The 18772-nt window shown below is 46.2% G+C and overlaps 2 protein-coding genes across 4 annotated transcripts in view; both read right to left on the bottom strand.

Annotated features, from left to right (window-relative positions):
* The window catches only part of LOC135906061 (QRFP-like peptide receptor), a 748894-nt gene that overhangs the window by 322572 nt on the left and 407550 nt on the right, over positions 1-18772 (bottom strand). Inside the window, exon 1 of one of the 3 annotated variants that reach the window (XM_070539819.1) lies at positions 18279-18460. The exons of the other annotated variants lie outside the window; for them this stretch is intronic. Within the exon in view, the coding sequence (XP_070395920.1) occupies positions 18279-18290 (12 nt within the window). The 5' untranslated portion in view covers positions 18291-18460. Of the gene's footprint in view, positions 1-18278; positions 18461-18772 lie in introns of those variants that run through there. 3 annotated transcript variants of the gene reach the window in all.
* LOC139054775 (piggyBac transposable element-derived protein 4-like) lies at positions 5825-8225 on the bottom strand. The gene is made up of 2 exons (XM_070532376.1): positions 7480-8225; positions 5825-7382 (listed from the first exon to the last, which is right to left on the bottom strand). Exons 1-2 carry the CDS (start codon positions 7662-7664, stop codon positions 5831-5833), a joined length of 1737 nt encoding a protein of 578 aa, XP_070388477.1. The 5' UTR covers positions 7665-8225; the 3' UTR covers positions 5825-5830.

Below are 18772 nucleotides of genomic sequence, written 5' to 3'. Positions count from 1 at the left end.
TGACTTTATTAGTCTTCTTCTCATTATTATTATTATTATTATTATTATTATTATTATTATTATTATTATTATTATTATTATTATTATTGAGGTGTACATGACTATTCTAGCCACTATTAAAATGTTATATCGGCCCATGCTAACCACAAAATACTCAGAATTGGTGATTTTAATACGCCCGGCATTTCCTGGCGAACTGGTGAAATTTCAAACCATTATTTTTACTTATCTGCCAAGTGCAACTCGTTACTTGAACATATATTTTTTACATCTCTGCGCAAATTTAGTAATATTCTGAACTCTTGTGATAATGTACTAGACCTATGCCGTAGTAACGCAGAAGCTGTGAATGTGTCCTGTGGCGACTTTCCCTTTGTTAAGCCAGATAAATATCATCTCCCGCTTCATATTTCATTCCAATTCGCGATACCTAGTAGCAGGATTAAAGGATGCAGCAACACCTCGGTATTTTAATTTATCAAGCGGAGACTACACGGGTCTTTACCACTATCTTAATGATGCGGATTGGTATTCAGTAATAGCACTAAGAGGTGTTAATGAAGAAATCACGGCATTCACGGATATTTTTCACGATGGAATGAAGAACTTTAAACCACTAAAATGTACTAAACGCTCTAAGCTTCCCCACTGGTTTTATGTTGAACTCAAAACAACCTTGAAGCTAAAAGACCGTGCTCACAGGAAGGCAAAGCGTACAAATCAGGAACCCTTGCATATAGATTTTAAAATGTACAGGGCACTCTCTAAACGTCTTTACAAGCGTCATCATTCCATCTAGGTAGCACATGTGGAAACGCTTTGCAGAAGGGTTGACATCCGGCCCAGTTGGTACATAGTTGAAGGAAAAAAAACCAGTCACAAGCGACAAGGGACAAGAAGATATGTTCACACTACAACGACTGGACGACTGACTATTCGTAGTTGTGGTGTGAACATCTCTTCTTGTCCTTTGTCGCTTGTGACTGGTTTTTTTCTTCAGCACATGTGGAAGCTAGTACTTCTAAAAATTCAGTCTTTTTTGAGACACGTTCGTGAACAGTCATCCAACAATAAGAAAAAAGATACGGTGGCGACAGCCAACCTTGTCCAGATGTCGTGGGAGCCTTCGCCCAACACTTTGGGTCTGTGTATACGGTGAAGGGTATAGTGACGGAGTTAGTGAGCTTTCCAATCACCCTTCCCTGGATTCGAGTCTGTTGATCTCAGAGCAACTGGTCTTTAAGAGCATCAAGCGCTTAAAACCGCCTTTTTCGTGTGGTCCTGATGACATTCCACCTGCCTTGAATAAAAGTTTGAGACGTATGGGTCCTTGCTTGTTCCAGTGCTTACTTGTATTTTTTAATTCTGCTTAAAGACAAGCACATTCTCAAAGGCATCGAAAACAGCGCGGGTCGTTCCCGTCTTTAAGTTAGGGGTAAAATCTGCTGCAAGTAACTACAGGTCTGTTTCTAGCCTATGCGCAGCATTTAAATTATTCGAGTCAACTCTGCACTCAATAATTTAATACTCTATTTAAAATACTATCATTCCTCAGCAGCATGGATTTATATCGGAATGCTCCACAACTACCAACTTCGTCAGCTTCATGATGCATGCCTCTCAGGCAGTGTATAAGAAAGGACAGCTAGACGTAATTTATTTTGACCTCAGTAAGGCGTTTGATGTCGTATTCCATAAAATACTCCTTCAAAAGTTGACACAACTTGATCTGCACCACTCTGTCACATCGCTGAAAGAAACTACCTACGCGACCGGTACTGCTATGTTCGCGTAAATGGTCAGTTGTCTGAACTTTATGCGTTTACAAGTGGAGTTCCTCAAGGGTCTGTCCTGGGCCCTCTTCTTTTCTCGCTGTTTATTAACGACGTTTCGGCAGTCATTCAAGACTCTGCAATTTTGTTATATGCTGATGAAGCAAAACTTTTCAAAGCAGTAAAAAATGTTAATGATTGCGCCGCTCTTCAGAAGGACATTGCAAATTTTTCGTCATGCTGCGCTGAAAACAAGGGAGTCATAAATGCATCAAAAACGAAAGTTGTAAGCTTCACACGGAAGACTAACAGGACTTTATTTCCCTATAGCGTTAAAAATGCTCTCCTGCCAAGAGCTCAGGGAACGAAGCACCTTGGAGTGTACTTCGATAGCTCTCCTAGTTTCTCGCCCCACGCTCAACAGACCGGGCAGCGTGCACTTCCAACGCTCGGCACAGCATGTCGGGTGACGACAGACTTCAAACAACCTGGGCCATTTGTAACTTTATATAAGAGCGTATGCCTTCCAGCTCTTGAGTACGCCTCCAAAGTTTGGGGCGGCACTTGTAAGTCAAATTGTGAACTTCTCGAAAATGTGCAAGAAAAGTTCTCATCTATATTTAAACATCGATTCTGTGAAAAGCAGTCCATCTCTATAGAGCTAACACAGACACTCAAGTTACCTACTCTCACCTGTGGACGCAACAAATCGGATGTTGCTTTTCTTCACAAATTATAACATGGAAAAATCTGCTGCTCGCACTTGCTTTCTAATGTGTGCTTTTACATTCCGCAGAAAGGCGCAAGGAAACAGCCTGCCTTTCAGCCTTCAGATTTTTGGGACCCCAAATCTAGAGTGCAGGTGCCATATAACGGCCATTCAGCGCGCCTGGATATCTTCATGCCTAATTTTAATATTTTCCTGAAAGGATTTGCAAAGGAATTTCAATAACTGAACAAAAACTCTCTTAAATCTGTATTGGCTAAATTATTATTCTTTTTTTATTGTTTACGCGCGTGTGTATGTGTGCGTGTGAGCTTGCGCTGTTCCTCATGTGCATATTTTTGCCGAGTGCGCCATTACCAAGACCCCCGAGGTTGTTCCTGTACACTTAATAAACACCTTTGATTGATTAATTGATTATTATTACCCTAAACAAATTAGCTTAGTAATAATACCGGACAGTGTTTCTGACTGATAGTTCCTGCTGAACAAAAGTCGCATCATCCTAGAACATTAAGTGATTGTCTATGGCAAATAACAGTGGAAAAGATAAAGAGAGTGTAGGCCTGTCTGCCTACAGCTGTACATAAGCAGCAGTGTTATAGGGGGTGTCCCATGTAACTTGAGCCAAACATTAAAAATATGCGAATGCTACTAGCTGGACAGAACCAAGGCAATGTTGTTTGCCGTCACTTGGACATACTCAGAATATATTTTGCATTCCGCCTAATTAAATGATTAGCCTTAATTAATTAATTAGCTTCTCAATAGTATAAATAGATGAAAAGTGTCCATGACAAAAATGTAGAGCAACATGAAAAGCTTCCGGTGCAGCTTTCTGCTGCTCGATACGTGCCACATAAAAGTGTTTTTCCTAGCGTGAAAGCAGCTCGCGAATACGCGCAAAATTGCTGCGCGACTGGCTGCTCGATGCATTTTGCCTGCGCTCGCGGGCTTCTTTCACGCTCGGAAAAAAACACTTTTATGTCGCACATATCGAGCAACAGAAAGCTGTATAGGGAGCTTTTCATGTTGCTCTACAATTTACTCACTGACACTTTTCATCCAATTATAATATTTGAGAAGCTGATTAAATAATTAAGACTAATTATGCAATTAGGCTGACCGCAAGAAATAATTTGAATATCTCCAAGCGACGGCAAACAAGATTACCTCGGTTCTGTCGAGCTACGTAGGATTTGCATATTTTTTATGTTTGGCTCAAGTTACTCGCACACCTTGTATACGATGCCTCAGAGAGTTCTCGCATTATCATCCGCAAACGTTTGCTGTTATGCCCTATTATCCTGTGCCCAGATATTTATGCTTATCCAGCGTCTCTTCAAGGTTGAGACGGGAAATGGCCTAACACAAATTGCATGCTGCGTACAGAACGTGTTAACCGGATCATCAATAATCTAGAGTTCGACTAAAGGGGGGAAATATTGCGTTTTCCGCACGGGTCGGCTATCTATAATACCGATAGAGACTGTGTAGGGCGGACAAATTTCTTGTGCTAATAACTTTAAAAGAGAAAAAAAAAGAACAGCAACGTTTTCCAAACGCACTTTCTGCAACGTCTGTTAACTATAGAACAAGCTCGTATTCCTTTTACCATACCATTAAAATTTCTCGCATTTCCTAGCACTCGATCCTTACGGAGTTTCTACAGCGATAAGGGGAGACTCCTCTGAGAAACCTTGAAGGACGACCAAGAATTGATGGTTGCGCTGAAAGACCCCATAAAGGATGAAAAAACAAAGGCTATAGAACGAAAAATGCTCCGAAAATATGAGCATCTGGATTTTAATGATTGTCACCGCGTATAAACTTAATAATGGTCGCTTCCGTAGCAAGCCGTTTCAATCATGGTGTCGAATTTACGAGGCAGTTGGCACGCTAGAGGAGCTCTTTAGAAAAGGCACCCGCCAAAGAATACCTAATACCTTCAGAAGTGCACGCCTAATAACGAGATAGCTCTCACTAACGAAAAGAATTGTGAATTCGGGGCCAGCAATTTCCGTGAGGCGGCGTTTGGTGCCTTTTCAACTTCCTGCGGCAGCAGCAGCGGCGGCCGAATGCTTCCGCCGGAGCGTTGATAGCGCCGATACACGGGAGGCGTCTGCCGTAAAGCGTTCTCACGGGCCTCCGGGACGCAAACAGATGACGTGGTAGTCGCAGAGGCCGCAGCATGTGATCCAAGTTGCAGGCATGCACCATAAGCGGCATTCTTTGCCTTTTCGCGGAGACGAGAAAAGGGGGAGGGCACGGAACTGGTATTATCGGACCGCGCGGCAGGCATCTATAGTATAGGAGCCATTGTCCTAACTTGATGGGACCCTAGCGAACGGATTGCCAAAGCCAAACGTGGTGGCGCCATCTGATATTGCGGGCGAGCTCCACCACTGGAAAAGCTGGCGCCACCGTCGGCGTGACCTAGCCTGAGAAATCACGTGGACACAGCGGCCACGTCGGCTGCTTCGGAAGCGCCGAAACGAGCTGAAAACGAAAGCTTAAAGTCCCACCTGCGCTGTGGTTCTGACTAAGTGCTGAGGCTAATGGCCACTAATGGCAACAGTTAGTACATGACCGGGGTAGTGGGAGAAGTGTGGGAGAGGCCTTTGCCCCGCAGTGGGCGAAGCCAGGCTGACGATGATGATGATGATGATGAATTGAAATTCCTCGCCTCCGTCAAACGATGCCGTATACACGATGTACACGCGCACAGACGGTAATCGCATATGTCTATAGTTTCTCTGGTAACTCGGCGACATGGCAGTGTTCGAAGGATGAGAGGATGAGCACACTTCGGTGGAAGAACTACGGTTGTGTCATCATCATCATCATCATCATCATCATCAGCCTGGTTACGCCCACTGCAGGGCAAAGGCCTCTCCCATATTTCTCCAACAGCCCCGGTCATGTACTAATTGTGGCCATGCCGTCCCTGCAAACTTCTTAATTCGTTACCGCGAGAAAATGGCCGTTTTTCATAGGTCTCGGAAGAAATTTTTTTGCCAGTACAAATAATATTCCAGAACACGTTGCAGCATGCCAAATTGCACATAATGAAATGCTCTTTCCAAAAACATAAGTTACAAAGCAAACAATTTATTAGGGAACATACAAAAAATTCAGAAAAGTGCCATTTTTGTGGCGAGTTGATAAAAACAAGAAAGAAAAGGCACAATATCTACATACACATTATTAAGAAAGAAAATTTAGAATATACATTTTGAAGATCAATGACTCAGGAATACTGTCTAAAAAAATTAATTCTCTGTACCGCGCCGTTCTTCAGCTACATAAAAAAAACTAAACACCGGGAACAGCTTCAGCGCTCGTGCCATGCGGTGAAGCAGTTGCGCGTTTTCGTGAGGCACAGGTGCACTTCGCAGTTTTCGCAGAAAACGTTTGTCTTTTGTTCGATTTTGCGTTCCTGATAGCACATCCTGCAGTTTCGCCTTTTCGGCATCTTTTGCGGATGGTGCGGCACTTCTTTTGGGACAGGATGTACTCTGGGAACCTCTTCATCATCAAGCTCGAGCAGCTGTTGGGTGAGCTCCATCCGAAAAGAAAGTTGGTCGAAGTGGGCGCTCCTCTGCAATTCTGGTGTTGAGAGGTGTTGCTGGCGGTGCTCTTGAAAAAGAATGAAGCTATTCACAACAGCCATGTCAATACAATGAAAGAAGAGCGTCTTCCACCACCTCACGCACTTCATCAAAACGTTATAGGATGCAATCAGCTGATCGGACTTATCAACTCCAAGCATCCCGGAATTATAGTCGTCAATCAGCACCGGCTTTTCGATTGGGATGATAGTCCACACGCCGCCTCTTCTCTCTTTCCTTGTGGCTGTAACATGCCTGTTGGCAGTGTGCGCTGTTGACATCATGTGAACAACCTTCCTGTCCTTCCATTGCAAATACAGGATGTTGTTCCGTCGGAGCCACCGAACATCACCTCTCTTTGCCTTTTTCTCCCATGACACGTCCTTCAATTCAGATGGGAAGCACCGACGATCTTTACGTGTCGTGCCACAAGCGAGGGTTTTGCGATTTAGCAGGTGAGCAAAGAGAGACGCAGATGTGTAAAAGTTGTCCATGTAGATAACATATCCTTGATTGAGGTATTTATCGCACAGTTGTGTCACCACATCAAATGCTAGTCCACTTGCACTAGCTGTTTCCCGTTTGCCTGCGTACACATAAAATTGAACGGAATAGCCAGTCTGCGAATCAGCAAGCACCCACAATTTATATCCCCACTTTACAATTTTGTCCCGCATGTATTGCCGAATACCCGATCTTCCTTTCGATTTGACCATTCTTTCATCCACAGAGAGGTTCCGCGCAGGTTGAAAAAGTTCTGCTGATGTAGTGTTCACGTGTTGCAGAAGCCACAATACGCGGTGCAGCCTGCCGTGCGTAGCTACAGTAGTCGCCTCCGGATCAGTGACACTTAGGAAGCGCAGAAGTGCAGAAAACCGTCTCCTTGGCATAACGTTCCGAGGAAGAAGCCCTGAAAAAAGCCTACTGGTATTCCAGTAAAGGTGGATGCGTGGCACGTTCACAATGCCCATATAAATGAGCAGTCCAATGAACTTCACTAGTTCGTCGGGAGTCACTTCCTTCCACGACCCATCTCTTTCAGCATAGCTTGGAAGCTCCAAAATATGCATCCAAGCATATTTATTCGTGTTCTTGCAGATAGTATTTATTACTTCTGCGGTGAAGAACAGGAGGAAAAAATCGCGCGCCGTTGTAAAGCGTCTTGCGCTGCTCCGAAGTGCTGGGCCGAGATGTGCTCCGGGCGGCCTTGTTGGCGTGAACTGAAGTTTCTTCACAGCCGGTGGCAGCACATCCTGGCCTAGCGACGTACGGACCCTGCAGATAGCAAGAATAGCTCTAAGCTTGTGCACAAAGGTCGGCAGATAAGCGCGCGCGACGCCGGTGACTGCTCAAGGCCGTAAAGGTAACTCACCGGTGAGCAGCTGCGGATGTCCCGGGCTGACTCGAAACATCGTCGCCGTCAGAGCTTGAAGCAGAAGTACTGTCATCTTCGGACTCGAAGCTCGAATCCTCGTCACTAAAATCAGGTGCGGGTGAAGAATACTTTCGAGCAGAACGCTTTCCGCGCGGCGCAGTTGCGTCCGACGACGACGCCATGGCAGAGACCGGAGCGACTGGCGTTGTTGCGATAGTAACACCGGATGCGGCCCTCTGGCGGATTTAACAAGAGAAGCGAAACCAAAACTGCTGCAAACTGGCTGTAAAGGCTAGGTATACATGTTGGACATGCGGCGGACCTTCAGGAATGCGTTTTCGTGGAATAAAACCACCCGGACTCCAAGTCAAAGCTCACTAGTGAATAGCTGGCGTCATTTTCGGGTAATTATCCCCACTCAACGCCGCCAGATAACAAAGCCGACAATATGATTCAATATTTGACTTGCTGGGAGCCTTTTGATCACAAAAATTTGACGCTAATGCTGAATTACCACGAGTGGCAGTATTTTTTCTCAAGCGCGGCCGCCACGCCCCCTTTTGCAACAACACGCGCACATTAGTTCTCAAAAAGGCGCATCAAAAATCAGAACGTCGCCAGATCGGGAAAATTTAAACTGGTTCTACAAGTGCACTGCCTAGACTAACCACTGGATGGCGCTAGCTGCACGAGAAACGATTCCAACATGTCGAAATCGGCCGTTTAAAGCATCGATCACCGGTGATCGATTTGAATAGGCGTGGTAACGAAAGAGTTAATCTCATCCGCCCACCTAACTTTCTGCCGTCCCCTGGTACGCTTCCCTTCCCTTGGAATCCAGTCCGTAACCCTTAATGACCATCGGTTATCTTCCCTCCTCATTACATGTCCTGCCCATGCCCATTTCTTTTTCTTGATTTCAACTAAGATGTCATTAACTCGCGTTTGTTCCCTGACCCAATCTGCTCTTTTCTTATCCCTTAACGTTACACCTATCATTCTTCTTTCCATAGCTCGTTGCGTCGTCCTCAATTTGAGTAGAACCCTTTTCGTAAGCCTCCAGGTTTCTGCCCCGTAGGTGAGTACTGGTAAGACACAGCTATTATACACTTTTCTCTTGAGGGATAATGGCAACCTGCTGTTCATGATCTGAGAATGCCTGCCAAACGCACCCCAGCCCATTCTTATTCTTCTGATTATTTCTGTCTCATGATCCGGATACGCAGTCACTACCTGCCCTAAGTAGATGTATTCCCTTACGACTTCCAGTGCCTCACTGCCTATTGTGAACTGCTGTTCTCTTCCGAGACTGTTAAACATTAATTTAGTTTTCTGCAGATTAATTTTCAGACCCACCCTTCTGCTTTGCCTCTCCAGGTCAGTGAGCATGCATTGCAATTGGTCTCCTGAGTTACTAAGCAAGGCAATATCATCAGCGAATCGCAAGTTACTAAGGTATTCTCCATTAACTTTTATCCCCATTTCTTCCCAATCCAGGTCTCTGAATACCTCCTGTAAACACGCTGTGAATAGCATTGGAGAGATCGTATCTCCCTGCCTGACGCCTTTCTTTATTGGGATTTTGTTGCTTTCTTTATGGAGGACTATGGTGGCTGTGGAGCCGCTATAGATATTTTTCAGTATTTTTACATATGGCTCGTCTACACCCTGATTCCGTAATGCCTCCATGACTGCTGAGGTTTCGACAGAATCAAATGCTTTCTCGTAATCAATGAAAGCTATATATAATGGTTGGTTATATTCCGCACATTTCTCTATCACCTGATTGATAGTGTGAATATGATCTATTGTTGAGTAGCCTTTACGGAATCCTGCCTGGTCCTTTGCTTGACAGAAGTCTAAGGTGTTCCTGATTCTATTTGCGATTACCTTAGTAAATAGTTTGTAGGCAACGGACAGTAAGCTGATTGGTCTATAATTTTTCAAGTCTTTGGCGTCCCCTTTCTTATGAATTAGGATTATGTTAGCATTTTTCCAAGATTCCGGTACGCTCGACGTAATGAGGCATTGCGTATACAGGGTGGCCAGTTTCTCTAGAACAATCTGCCCACCATTCTTCAACAAATCTGCTGTTACCTAATCCTCCCCAGCTGCCTTCCCCCTTTGCATATCTCCCAAGGCTTTCTTTACTTCTTCCGGCGTTACCTGTGGGATTTCGAATTCCTCTAGACTATTTTCTCTTCCATTATCGTCGTGGGTGGCACTGGTACTGTACAAATCTCTATAGAACTCCTCAGCCACTTGTACTATCTCATCCATATTAGTAATGATATTGCCGGCATTGTCTCTTAACGCATACATCTGATTCTTGCCAATTCCTAGTTTCTTCTTCACTGCTTTTAGGCTTCCTCCGTTCCTGAGAGCATGTTCAATTCTATCCATATTATACTTCCTTATGTCAGCTGTCTTACACTTGTTGATTAACTTCGAAAGTTCTGCCAGTTCTATTCTAGCTGTAGGGTTAGAGGCTTTCATACATTGGCGTTTCTTGATCAGATCTTTCGTCTCCTGCGATAGTTTACTGGTATCCTGCCTAACGGAGTTACCACCGACTTCCATTGCACACTCCTTAATGATGTCCACAAGATTGTCGTTCATTGCTTCAACACTAAGGTCCTCTTCCTGAGTTAAAGCCGAATACCTGTTCTGTAGCTTCATCTGGAATTGCTCTATTTTCTCCCTAACCGCTAACTCATTGATCGGCTTCTTATGTACCAGTTTCTTCCGTTCCCTTCTCAGGTCTAGGCTAATTCGAGTTCTTACCATCCTGTGGTCACTGCAGCGTACCTTGCCGAGCACGTCCACATCTTTTATGATGCCAGGGTTAGCGCAGAGTATGAAGTCTATTTCATTTCTAGTCTCGCCGTTCGGGCCCCTCCACGTCCACTTTCGGCTATCCCGTTTGCGGAAGAAGGTATTCATTATCCTCATATTATTCTGTTCCGCAAACTCTACCAATAACTCCCCCCTGATATTCCTAGTGCCTATGCCATACTCCCCCACTGCCTTGTCTCCAGCCTGCTTTTTGCCTACCTTGGCATTAAAGTCACCCATTAGTATAGTGTATTTAGTTTTCACTCTACCCATCGCCGATTCCACGTCCTCATAGAAGCTTTCAACTTCCTGGTCATCATGACTGGATGTAGGGGCGTAGACCTGTACAATCTTCATTTTGTACCTCTTATTAAGTTTCACAACAAGACCTGCCACCCTCTCGTTAATGCTATAGAATTCCTGTATGTTACCAGCTATATTCTTATTAATCAGGAATCCGACGCCTAGTTCCCTTCTCTCTGCTAAGCCCCGGTAGCACAGGACGTGCCCGCTTTTTAGCACTGTATATGCTTCTTTTGGCCTCCTAACTTCGCTGAGCCCTATTATATCCCATTTACTGCCCTCTAATTCCTCCAATAGCACTGCTAGACTCGCCTCACTAGATAACGTTCTAGCGTTAAACGTTGCCAGGTCCATATTCCAATGGCGGCCTGTCCGGAGTCAGTGATTCTTAGCACCCTCTGCAGCGTCGCAGGTCTGACCGCCGCCGTGGTCAGTTGCTTCGCAGCTGCTGGGGACTGAGGGCCGGGGTTTGATTGTGTTGTTCATATAGGAGGTTGTGGCCAAGTACTGCACCAGGGTGGCCAATCCTGCTCTCGTGAGGGAGTGCGTTACCGGTTCTGGTCACCGGGATCAGGCCACACTCCAGGCCTGTTTATGCAATTTTATCAACACGCGGATTTTTTTTTTTAATCCGGTGGAAAATTGCCGGCACCGGGATTCGAACCACGGACCTCTTGCACGCGAAGCGGGTGTTCTAGCTCTACGCCACCGCTGCACTACACAACCGCTGCACGGTTGTGTAGTGGGTTGCAAAGTCGTGTACAGCAGATTGAAAGGTCAGCCCAAGCTCTCGCTCTTCTGAGTCCCTAAAGATAAATGAAGGCGCCGGGTGCGGGAGCTCAATCTTCACCGCACCGATCGGTCCTTTAGAAGTCACCGACTCCATCTGTGAGCTTCAGTTTGATGCAAAGCACACACAGAGGCATTATGTGCATATCATTGAACGTCAAGAAGTATCTACACAGTGTGGAAAGCCTGCGCTTCGGTCTGATGCGGTACCCACATTCTTTTTCCGTACCTTCCGGAGTATCTCTACGAGCAGCCCACACGCGAACTGCCCACGCAAAAGAGAACGGGCTCACATGCACAGATGAAAGGCGGTCATCAAAGTGAACGCCCCCGCTCGCAGTTGAACTGTCATTGACACTGAAGGCATGTGACAATGGAAACCTGCACGATCTCGAAGACATAGACAGCCGATAACATGTTTCCAAATTCAAGCAAATATAAACAATGTATTTTACTTTATTCCCCCAGAGGACCTGGAAAACCAACTACATCCCAGGCGTATCACGCGCAAAAATAGAGGGGTGGGGGTGGAACAGATATTCCGTAAATATTTTCAAAACACACAATTAACTTACAAAAGAAATGCGTGGCACGTAAAGAATAATTCGGCCCACAACTCCCTAATGTGAAGCCGCTGCCGTTATTAGAGCATTGGGTAAATTTTCTTAGCATTCAATATATGGCCTTGAGAAAGGCAGAAAACGACGGATTACCAATTATTATTTAGCCCCTAATTATGCCACACAGTTCATTTATTCCTGTACATCATCCCATTCGTGTACATGAACCCCATTTCTTCGCAATATGAGCTCTGAATTTCGTTCCCTCACGACACGGTGAAAGCACGCAAAATAGGTTTTAAGAAAGGAAAGCAACAAACGTGATCCGTCAGACTGCGGTCATGCTCGAACGCAATTGCAACGCTGTGTCCGAGCGCGGCCGTGCTTCTGTTCGGCACGCTGCGACGCTGTCGGCCGGCGCCTCTGGCGCGCGCGGCCATGGCGTTGAGAAGGCGACAGTGGCGCCATCTGGATTTTCAATAAAAAATGCCTGAGTGCGTTGGACCCACTCTTCCAAATCTAGTACACTCCAGCCAACGAGCTTGCTTTCCGCATCCAATCCAATCCTTTGTGACGCCAACGCTAGCCAACGCGCTGCACGGCACGCATCACATTCTCCACGCTACGGGGTATTCAAATGGATCAGCACTTGCAACTTCTTGTAGCAAACATAAATCTTCGCCTTTGCGAAATCGCTTTTGTGGCTTGCGCTGCACAGACGAACATAAAGGCGTGATTGAAGTGCACGGCATGGTCGAGAAGATGTCACTAGAGGCAGCCATCTTGGTGGGAGCGAAGCAAGCGAGGCGCCTCGATACACGCGCGAGAGAGGACACGCGCATTGACCCACACTTCCCCCCCCACCACCACCCCTGCTGGCAAAACACTGCAGCGACGCTCCGTGCTCTGCTCAGGCAGCTTGTAAGCGGATGGATAGATGCATGTTATGAGCGTTCCCCTTTGGAACGGGGCGGTGGGTTGTGCCACCAAGCTCTTGCTATTATACTGCCTAATATCCTACCTAGGTTAAACAATAAAAAAAAGAAAAAAAAACACTATAAACTGCCCCACCCAATATTTCTGATCCCCTATTTCGAACTGTGATTTTGTACGTCTCCGTTTTTTGCCGTTTCCCTAATTTTCTTCCACCAATCCTCCAATCGCCTCTTACTAATGCCTATTGCGGACATGTTTACTTTTACACTGCTCTCGCTGAACCCAAGTGCTTCAAGGAGGCCAGTGGTGTCTAAATCGACCGCTGCAGGTAGATGTCTTCACATTCTAATAAAACATGCTCCATCATTATCCTAGCTTTACCGTAGCAAGCACATGCTTCTTCTTCCGTTTTATATCTCGCTTTATAGGTGCGTGTTCTAAGGCATCCCGATCTCGCTTCGAAAAGTAATGAGCTTCCCTTTGAGTTATCTTAAATTGTTTCTTTCCTGATTTCGTTTTTTCCCCTTAAGTAGTTACTCATGGCAGGTTTCTTTTCCGCTTTTCCGCTTTTCCGTTTGCCGCTCCGCTAGCCCGCTTGTGGCTAAGCGGAGGGCGCATGCGCATTCGCGCTTCCGTTCCGCTGAGCTGCTGAGCGGAGCGTAAAAACGCCAAACTAAAACTCTCTTTGCAATCTCTTTGCAAGGTTACGCGCATGCACATTCTGGATCCGGTATTTTATAGCGTACGCAATGGTTATGCGTACTATCGCGCTCATGTATGAGCTAGAACGCGAATGGGAGTGGCGACTACTCGAGCGTTATAGCTCCTATACGACAGTCCACAAACCACACAGAGCCAATAATATACGACGTTATTTCTTTATGTACGTAATTAATTTACGTTGGCTTGCAAACGCTATTCTAAATACGTTTATTATAGGGCCCCATGCCAATTTTTTTTTTGCATCCTCTAAAGGAAAATCTTGCTGATGGAGAAAATGTTATTCTTGCCTGTGGATGATACAGGGACCCACAGACCTTCCGAGCCAATCGCTCAGCCATCTTCGCCAGTAGACTTTCAGATTTCGCTCCGGCGTTGAATTCATGAATACGTAGAGGTTCTAGGAGCTTGTAAAAAATAATAATAATGAAATAAGTAAGTGTCACGGAAATGCGCAGCAGAGTAGAATGTTTCACGGAAGCAAAATAAAAGAAAAATTCGTTCATTTAATTGCAGCATAAAGCTAAGGCGTTTAGGAGGTTGCCACCTGACGAGTGCGGACAGAGTTCCTCTGATGGCTGGAAGGTCAAAAAAAGAAAAAAGAAAAGCCAAGAACGCACTTCGAATGCAGGCTTGATCCCAAGACAATTGAACAAGCGCTTATAGAAAAAAAACTATGAGGAGAAAAATCGACCACGCAAGATAGGAGGGGAGTTTATTAATGCAGAAACAACACAATATGAGATAAAGTCATGGAGGGTAGCGAGCGTAATTAGCGGCGGCTCGCTATGGCGTAGCGTGGCAAGGGTCGAAAGGCTGTTTCACATGGCGCGATTGGGGTGGAAAAAATTATTCTTCCGCGCACGTCGCAGAACGATTTTCGCTGACAGCGTTCACATGCGTTTGCGGCAGCGCGATTTATGTCGCAGCGATGCACGGTTTCCCCCTGCTCACGAAGTATCCATGCCTGCATTGTTAAATAAGAACAACATGGAAACTAGTCAAATATTCAAATTTTCCTATTATTATTCGATAACAGAATAGGTACACGATATTTTAACGTTTAAAAGCGTCAAAACTTTACGACAGCTTGTAGATACGGTGAGTAAGGCGCTACACAACACCGCAAGTATGAGCGTGCGGCTTGTGCGGCGTCAGCGGGGTGGTTCCATTTACTACACTATAGTTTCGGTGTTACTATGGAAGCCAAACTCTTTTTCCTGGATGAGTATTAGCTTTTGCAGAAGGACAAGTTACCATTGAGTGTGCATGTATAAGCCACTGACGCAATTTGTAGTGATGAAGAGGTTGATGACGGTGGCGATCAAATGGGTACGTGCCTTATGTTGAAGCGGCTTCCTTCTCCCGACCTGGATATAGCGTGCAGCTTCTACTTTTAAACGAATTGTGTAAGCGGAAGAAAAGAAAATGTTTATGACGCCGAAAGCGCTGGTGGGTACGCCCTATTAAAACATAACTAAAACTGGCGCGCGACATTGCTCCACAGAGCTACCAACGCGCCGCAAAACAGGAAAGCGCCTATTCTGAAGGCGCTTTGTTTCTTCACACACAATGCCCCTCCCACATCGCCGCGACTCGGCGACGGCGCGACCAACTTGTTGGAATCGAGTCGCGGAGAGCTCACGACGTCACGGCGGTCGCTGGGCGACGGAATTCGCTGTGTCACTGACTGAAAATCGCGCCATGTGAAACAGCCCAAAGAAACTCAAGGACAACGAGAAACGATACGTTGTTGGGAGATTTATGCCCACCTTCGCGATAAGTGATATTTGCAACATCGAAGAGCCATCTTGCTTGTTCAACTGCTGCTTCGCAAATGTAAACTTATGAGACTTTTTTTGTAATGCATTATAGTTTAACAAAAGTTAGAATTATTTGACACGTTATTGCATAATTTCCTATGATGTTTTGCTACATGTACATACCCCTTCTCCAAGAGGACCCGGCTCCAATTTTTCTGCTCTGCCTTTTCTTCGGCAAGGCTGTTTATCTCTTCTCGGGGCTCATATTAGCCCCTCGGCACTGGTAGGCCTATATGCCCTCTTTTGTTGATCGACGCTCGTTCTCGGCTACATTTTGGCCGCGGCATCGCTAAACGTTCTCTCACACTAGGCCGACCCGAAAGCGATTTCGGTCTGCCGGCTGTCGGAGACAGCGTTTTTTCCTTCGTGTCGGCGCCTTTGTCCCACTGTATCGACGCCGACAGTCTGACGACGGTCGACAGAGAGTTCGGCTTCGGTACAGCTCGATGTCGGTACAATGCTGTCACCAACAGTCGGCAGACCGAAATCGGTGTCGGGTCGCCCTAGTGTGAGTGAGCCTTAAGCCTAATAACCGCATGCGCACACTGGACAAATGTGCAAGTGACGACTATCCCCTATAGTTATAGTATATGTGCTTCGGCCACCTCTGCGACAACTCGTCACTTCCTGAGTTGACGGAATCCACTGGAAATAGTGCGCTTCTCTATCTTTTCCTCTTGCTGTTCTTATAGCTATTAATGGAATCTCCCATCCCATTCTTAAACTTTTTGCAATATTTAATTTCCATGCCATCACAAGGTTACTCGACACTCGCCTCCATCGCAAAGATCCCTTCCGGCTGCCCTGTCGCCATTTTCTCCTCACCGCGCGCATATGACGTCAGCCCATCCCCTCGCCGACCCAACAAGGGTGCATTTAGCAGGGCGCGCCACGGGCAACATTCGCCGGATTCCGCGCCCAAAATGGCACTTTGGCCATTGAAGAGAAAATATGGTCAATTATTACATACTGAGTGTATGCCTACATAAAATCATGAATAGCCACTAACTAATGTGGGCAGATGTGAGAAAATGTGAGAAACCGTATAGGGCAATCATTGGTGTAATAGACGAATGGCGGGCATGTCCTGTGAGAGTCGGGTCTGCCTGATCATCATCAAGCGCCTTCGCATCATTAACTATTGAAGACTATTAACGGTTACTACCACTGTACGAGTCGTCTGTATTTGTGAAGACAATACGCATTCAAACTTGTATGCTCTCTTCGGGACCTTCTCCGTAGGCGTCGCCGCCGCTGGGAGGCGCCTATCAGAAGTTCAGAGCTGGCAGACCAGCTCTGGGCAGTCCGGCAAGCCGAAGATGCCGCTCGAGTCCAAGAACTTCGAGCCGTCACCTGAGGCCACCACATCAAGAACTGGCGGACTATTCTTTACTAAAGTTTCTTCTTCTTCTTCTTCTTCTTCTTCTTCTTCTTCTTCTTCTACTTCTTCTTCTTCTTCTTCTTCTTCTTCTTCTTCGGTTTTCATGAATGTCTTAAAAGAAGAGAAAAAAATAGAGGGACCAGCACTGTGACACAGTGTACTGCACAGATGTTCACAGACTGTTTTATATGTGTGGTGGTTTTATCATGAATCTAGGCTGCTCAGAAAGTAGCTTAGAGAACGACGTCAAGCGATGATTCCATTGGCCTACCATTTCTCTAAAGAAGCACGGGACTACGTCCGGGTGCTGTGGCTTCGATTCGTTTAATAACTTCTTTTTGCCGTCAGCCTTTGTTGAACGAAAAAAAAAAAACATCTGGAAGGTTTGTTTGCGGCTTCAGCTGTGCAATGAGATTGGATTACAGGACACGCTCATTAGCTAATGTTTGCGGAGGGCTTATAACGTCCGATGCCCTTAGGGAGGAGAAATCGTTTCATCGACCGGATAGGTCCTTTGAAGTAGAAGTATACTCTCGTTTGTTACGGGAGGTTTTCCAAGTGAATGGAAGCTACACATTAAGCTCGGGGATATAACGAAGGCGCAAATCTTGTTTTGGCACAATTCCGTTTCAAGGAAACTTAATCTACTTCGAGAAAGGTTCACGTGAGAACAGAAAAAAAAAATGTCGGCGCGAGCTAGCGTGCCGTACGGTATAAGCCAATCTAAAGACAGGCGATATTACTAAGTTTAGAAGACAAACGTGCCTTCTGTACGTGTTCTACCGACTTGCGTGGCATGCAGTATAACAAACAAGTCCGACTCGTCGGAAGGCTACGAGATATGGCAAGTCTCGTTTGTTAACTCGTACCTCCCGATAGCTCCTTTTAAAAATTAGTGGCATTGGGACTGCACGCACGGGGCTAATTGGGGCCGAGGCCGTTTTGTCTATAGGGGCACTAAACAGATATGCGTAAAATCTCGCTAAACTGACAGATCGTTTGCCCTATGTCAATTTCCTGCCACGTCCGGAACGCAAGACACGGTGACACTTTTGACATTGCGTTTCGCCTGCGTCTGACACCTTAGAATGAAATTTGTGCAAGAGCGTCCCGTGCTTCCACAATCCGCTGCACGGGGGCAGTGAAACCGACGGAGCTCAAGAGCGTTCGCTTCCACCGAGAGAAAGAGGCGATGTTTTTTTCTCTTCTTTTTTTTTTGCACATAACGTACAACACGCGTTTTACGAAATGATCTATAATGAATGGCCTCATATAACGGCCGAAGTTTGCGCGCAAGGCAGGGAGCACCATACGTCAACGCCTGTGGCAACGAATTTAATCATTAAAGCATATGGCTCGCGTGCGCGGTAATCCCCGTCTTTTCTCTATGTCCATCGCTTATGAGGCATGCAGGGACAACAGCTGCCATTTGGCAATGACGATACTTACCCTGGTACCCATGAGACCACCGCTCCCAACGATGGAGCATGCAGGCCTGCCAACTTTACTCCGAGTATGTGTACAGCACAAAGCGGAGCCACCAGGTCCCAGCGGGGTTGTCCGCTGGCCGGCGAACAAAGCGCGCAGTGCACTCCCCCTCCCCCGCTCCCTACACTGCTCACACCGGGGAGAAGTGAGCGGGATTCGACGCTCGCTTGCTTGCTGTGCGTTCTTTAATTCTGAACAGGCACGGGGCTCGGAAAATGAAGTTCACTCGCCATATACACGAGCAGCGCATGGTCAAGCCATCCTCGGGACAATGGGATACGCGGCGCCGAGCGAAGTCAGCAGCTGCGGCGCGTGCACGACCACGCTTTGTGGGTCCACGCGTGTGGAATCTGCCGCCTGCCCTTTACTTTCGTTTTCTGCTCGCCGTCTATATACATATATAAGATTAAAAAAGGCAAGCCTATAGCTGCTTTGAATCGCCTTAAACACGTGGT

This window comes from Dermacentor albipictus, chromosome 1 (genome assembly GCF_038994185.2).
Source record: "Dermacentor albipictus isolate Rhodes 1998 colony chromosome 1, USDA_Dalb.pri_finalv2, whole genome shotgun sequence".
In the NCBI taxonomy this organism is placed as follows: domain Eukaryota; kingdom Metazoa; phylum Arthropoda; class Arachnida; order Ixodida; family Ixodidae; genus Dermacentor; species Dermacentor albipictus.
Note: the sequence above shows the minus strand (reverse complement) of the source record. Positions and strands in the feature narration are given on the sequence as shown.

What these genes read in the sequence shown, in the direction of transcription:
- LOC139054775 (XM_070532376.1), bottom strand. Translation starts at nt 7,664, where the DNA reads ATGGCGTCGTCGTCGGACGCAACTGCGCCGCGCGGAAAGCGTTCTGCT. An exon ending in ACATCCGCAGCTGCTCACCG is followed by an intron (nt 7,383 to 7,479) that starts GTGAGTTACCTT and finishes TGCTATCTGCAG; the next exon opens with GGTCCGTACGTCGCTAGGCC.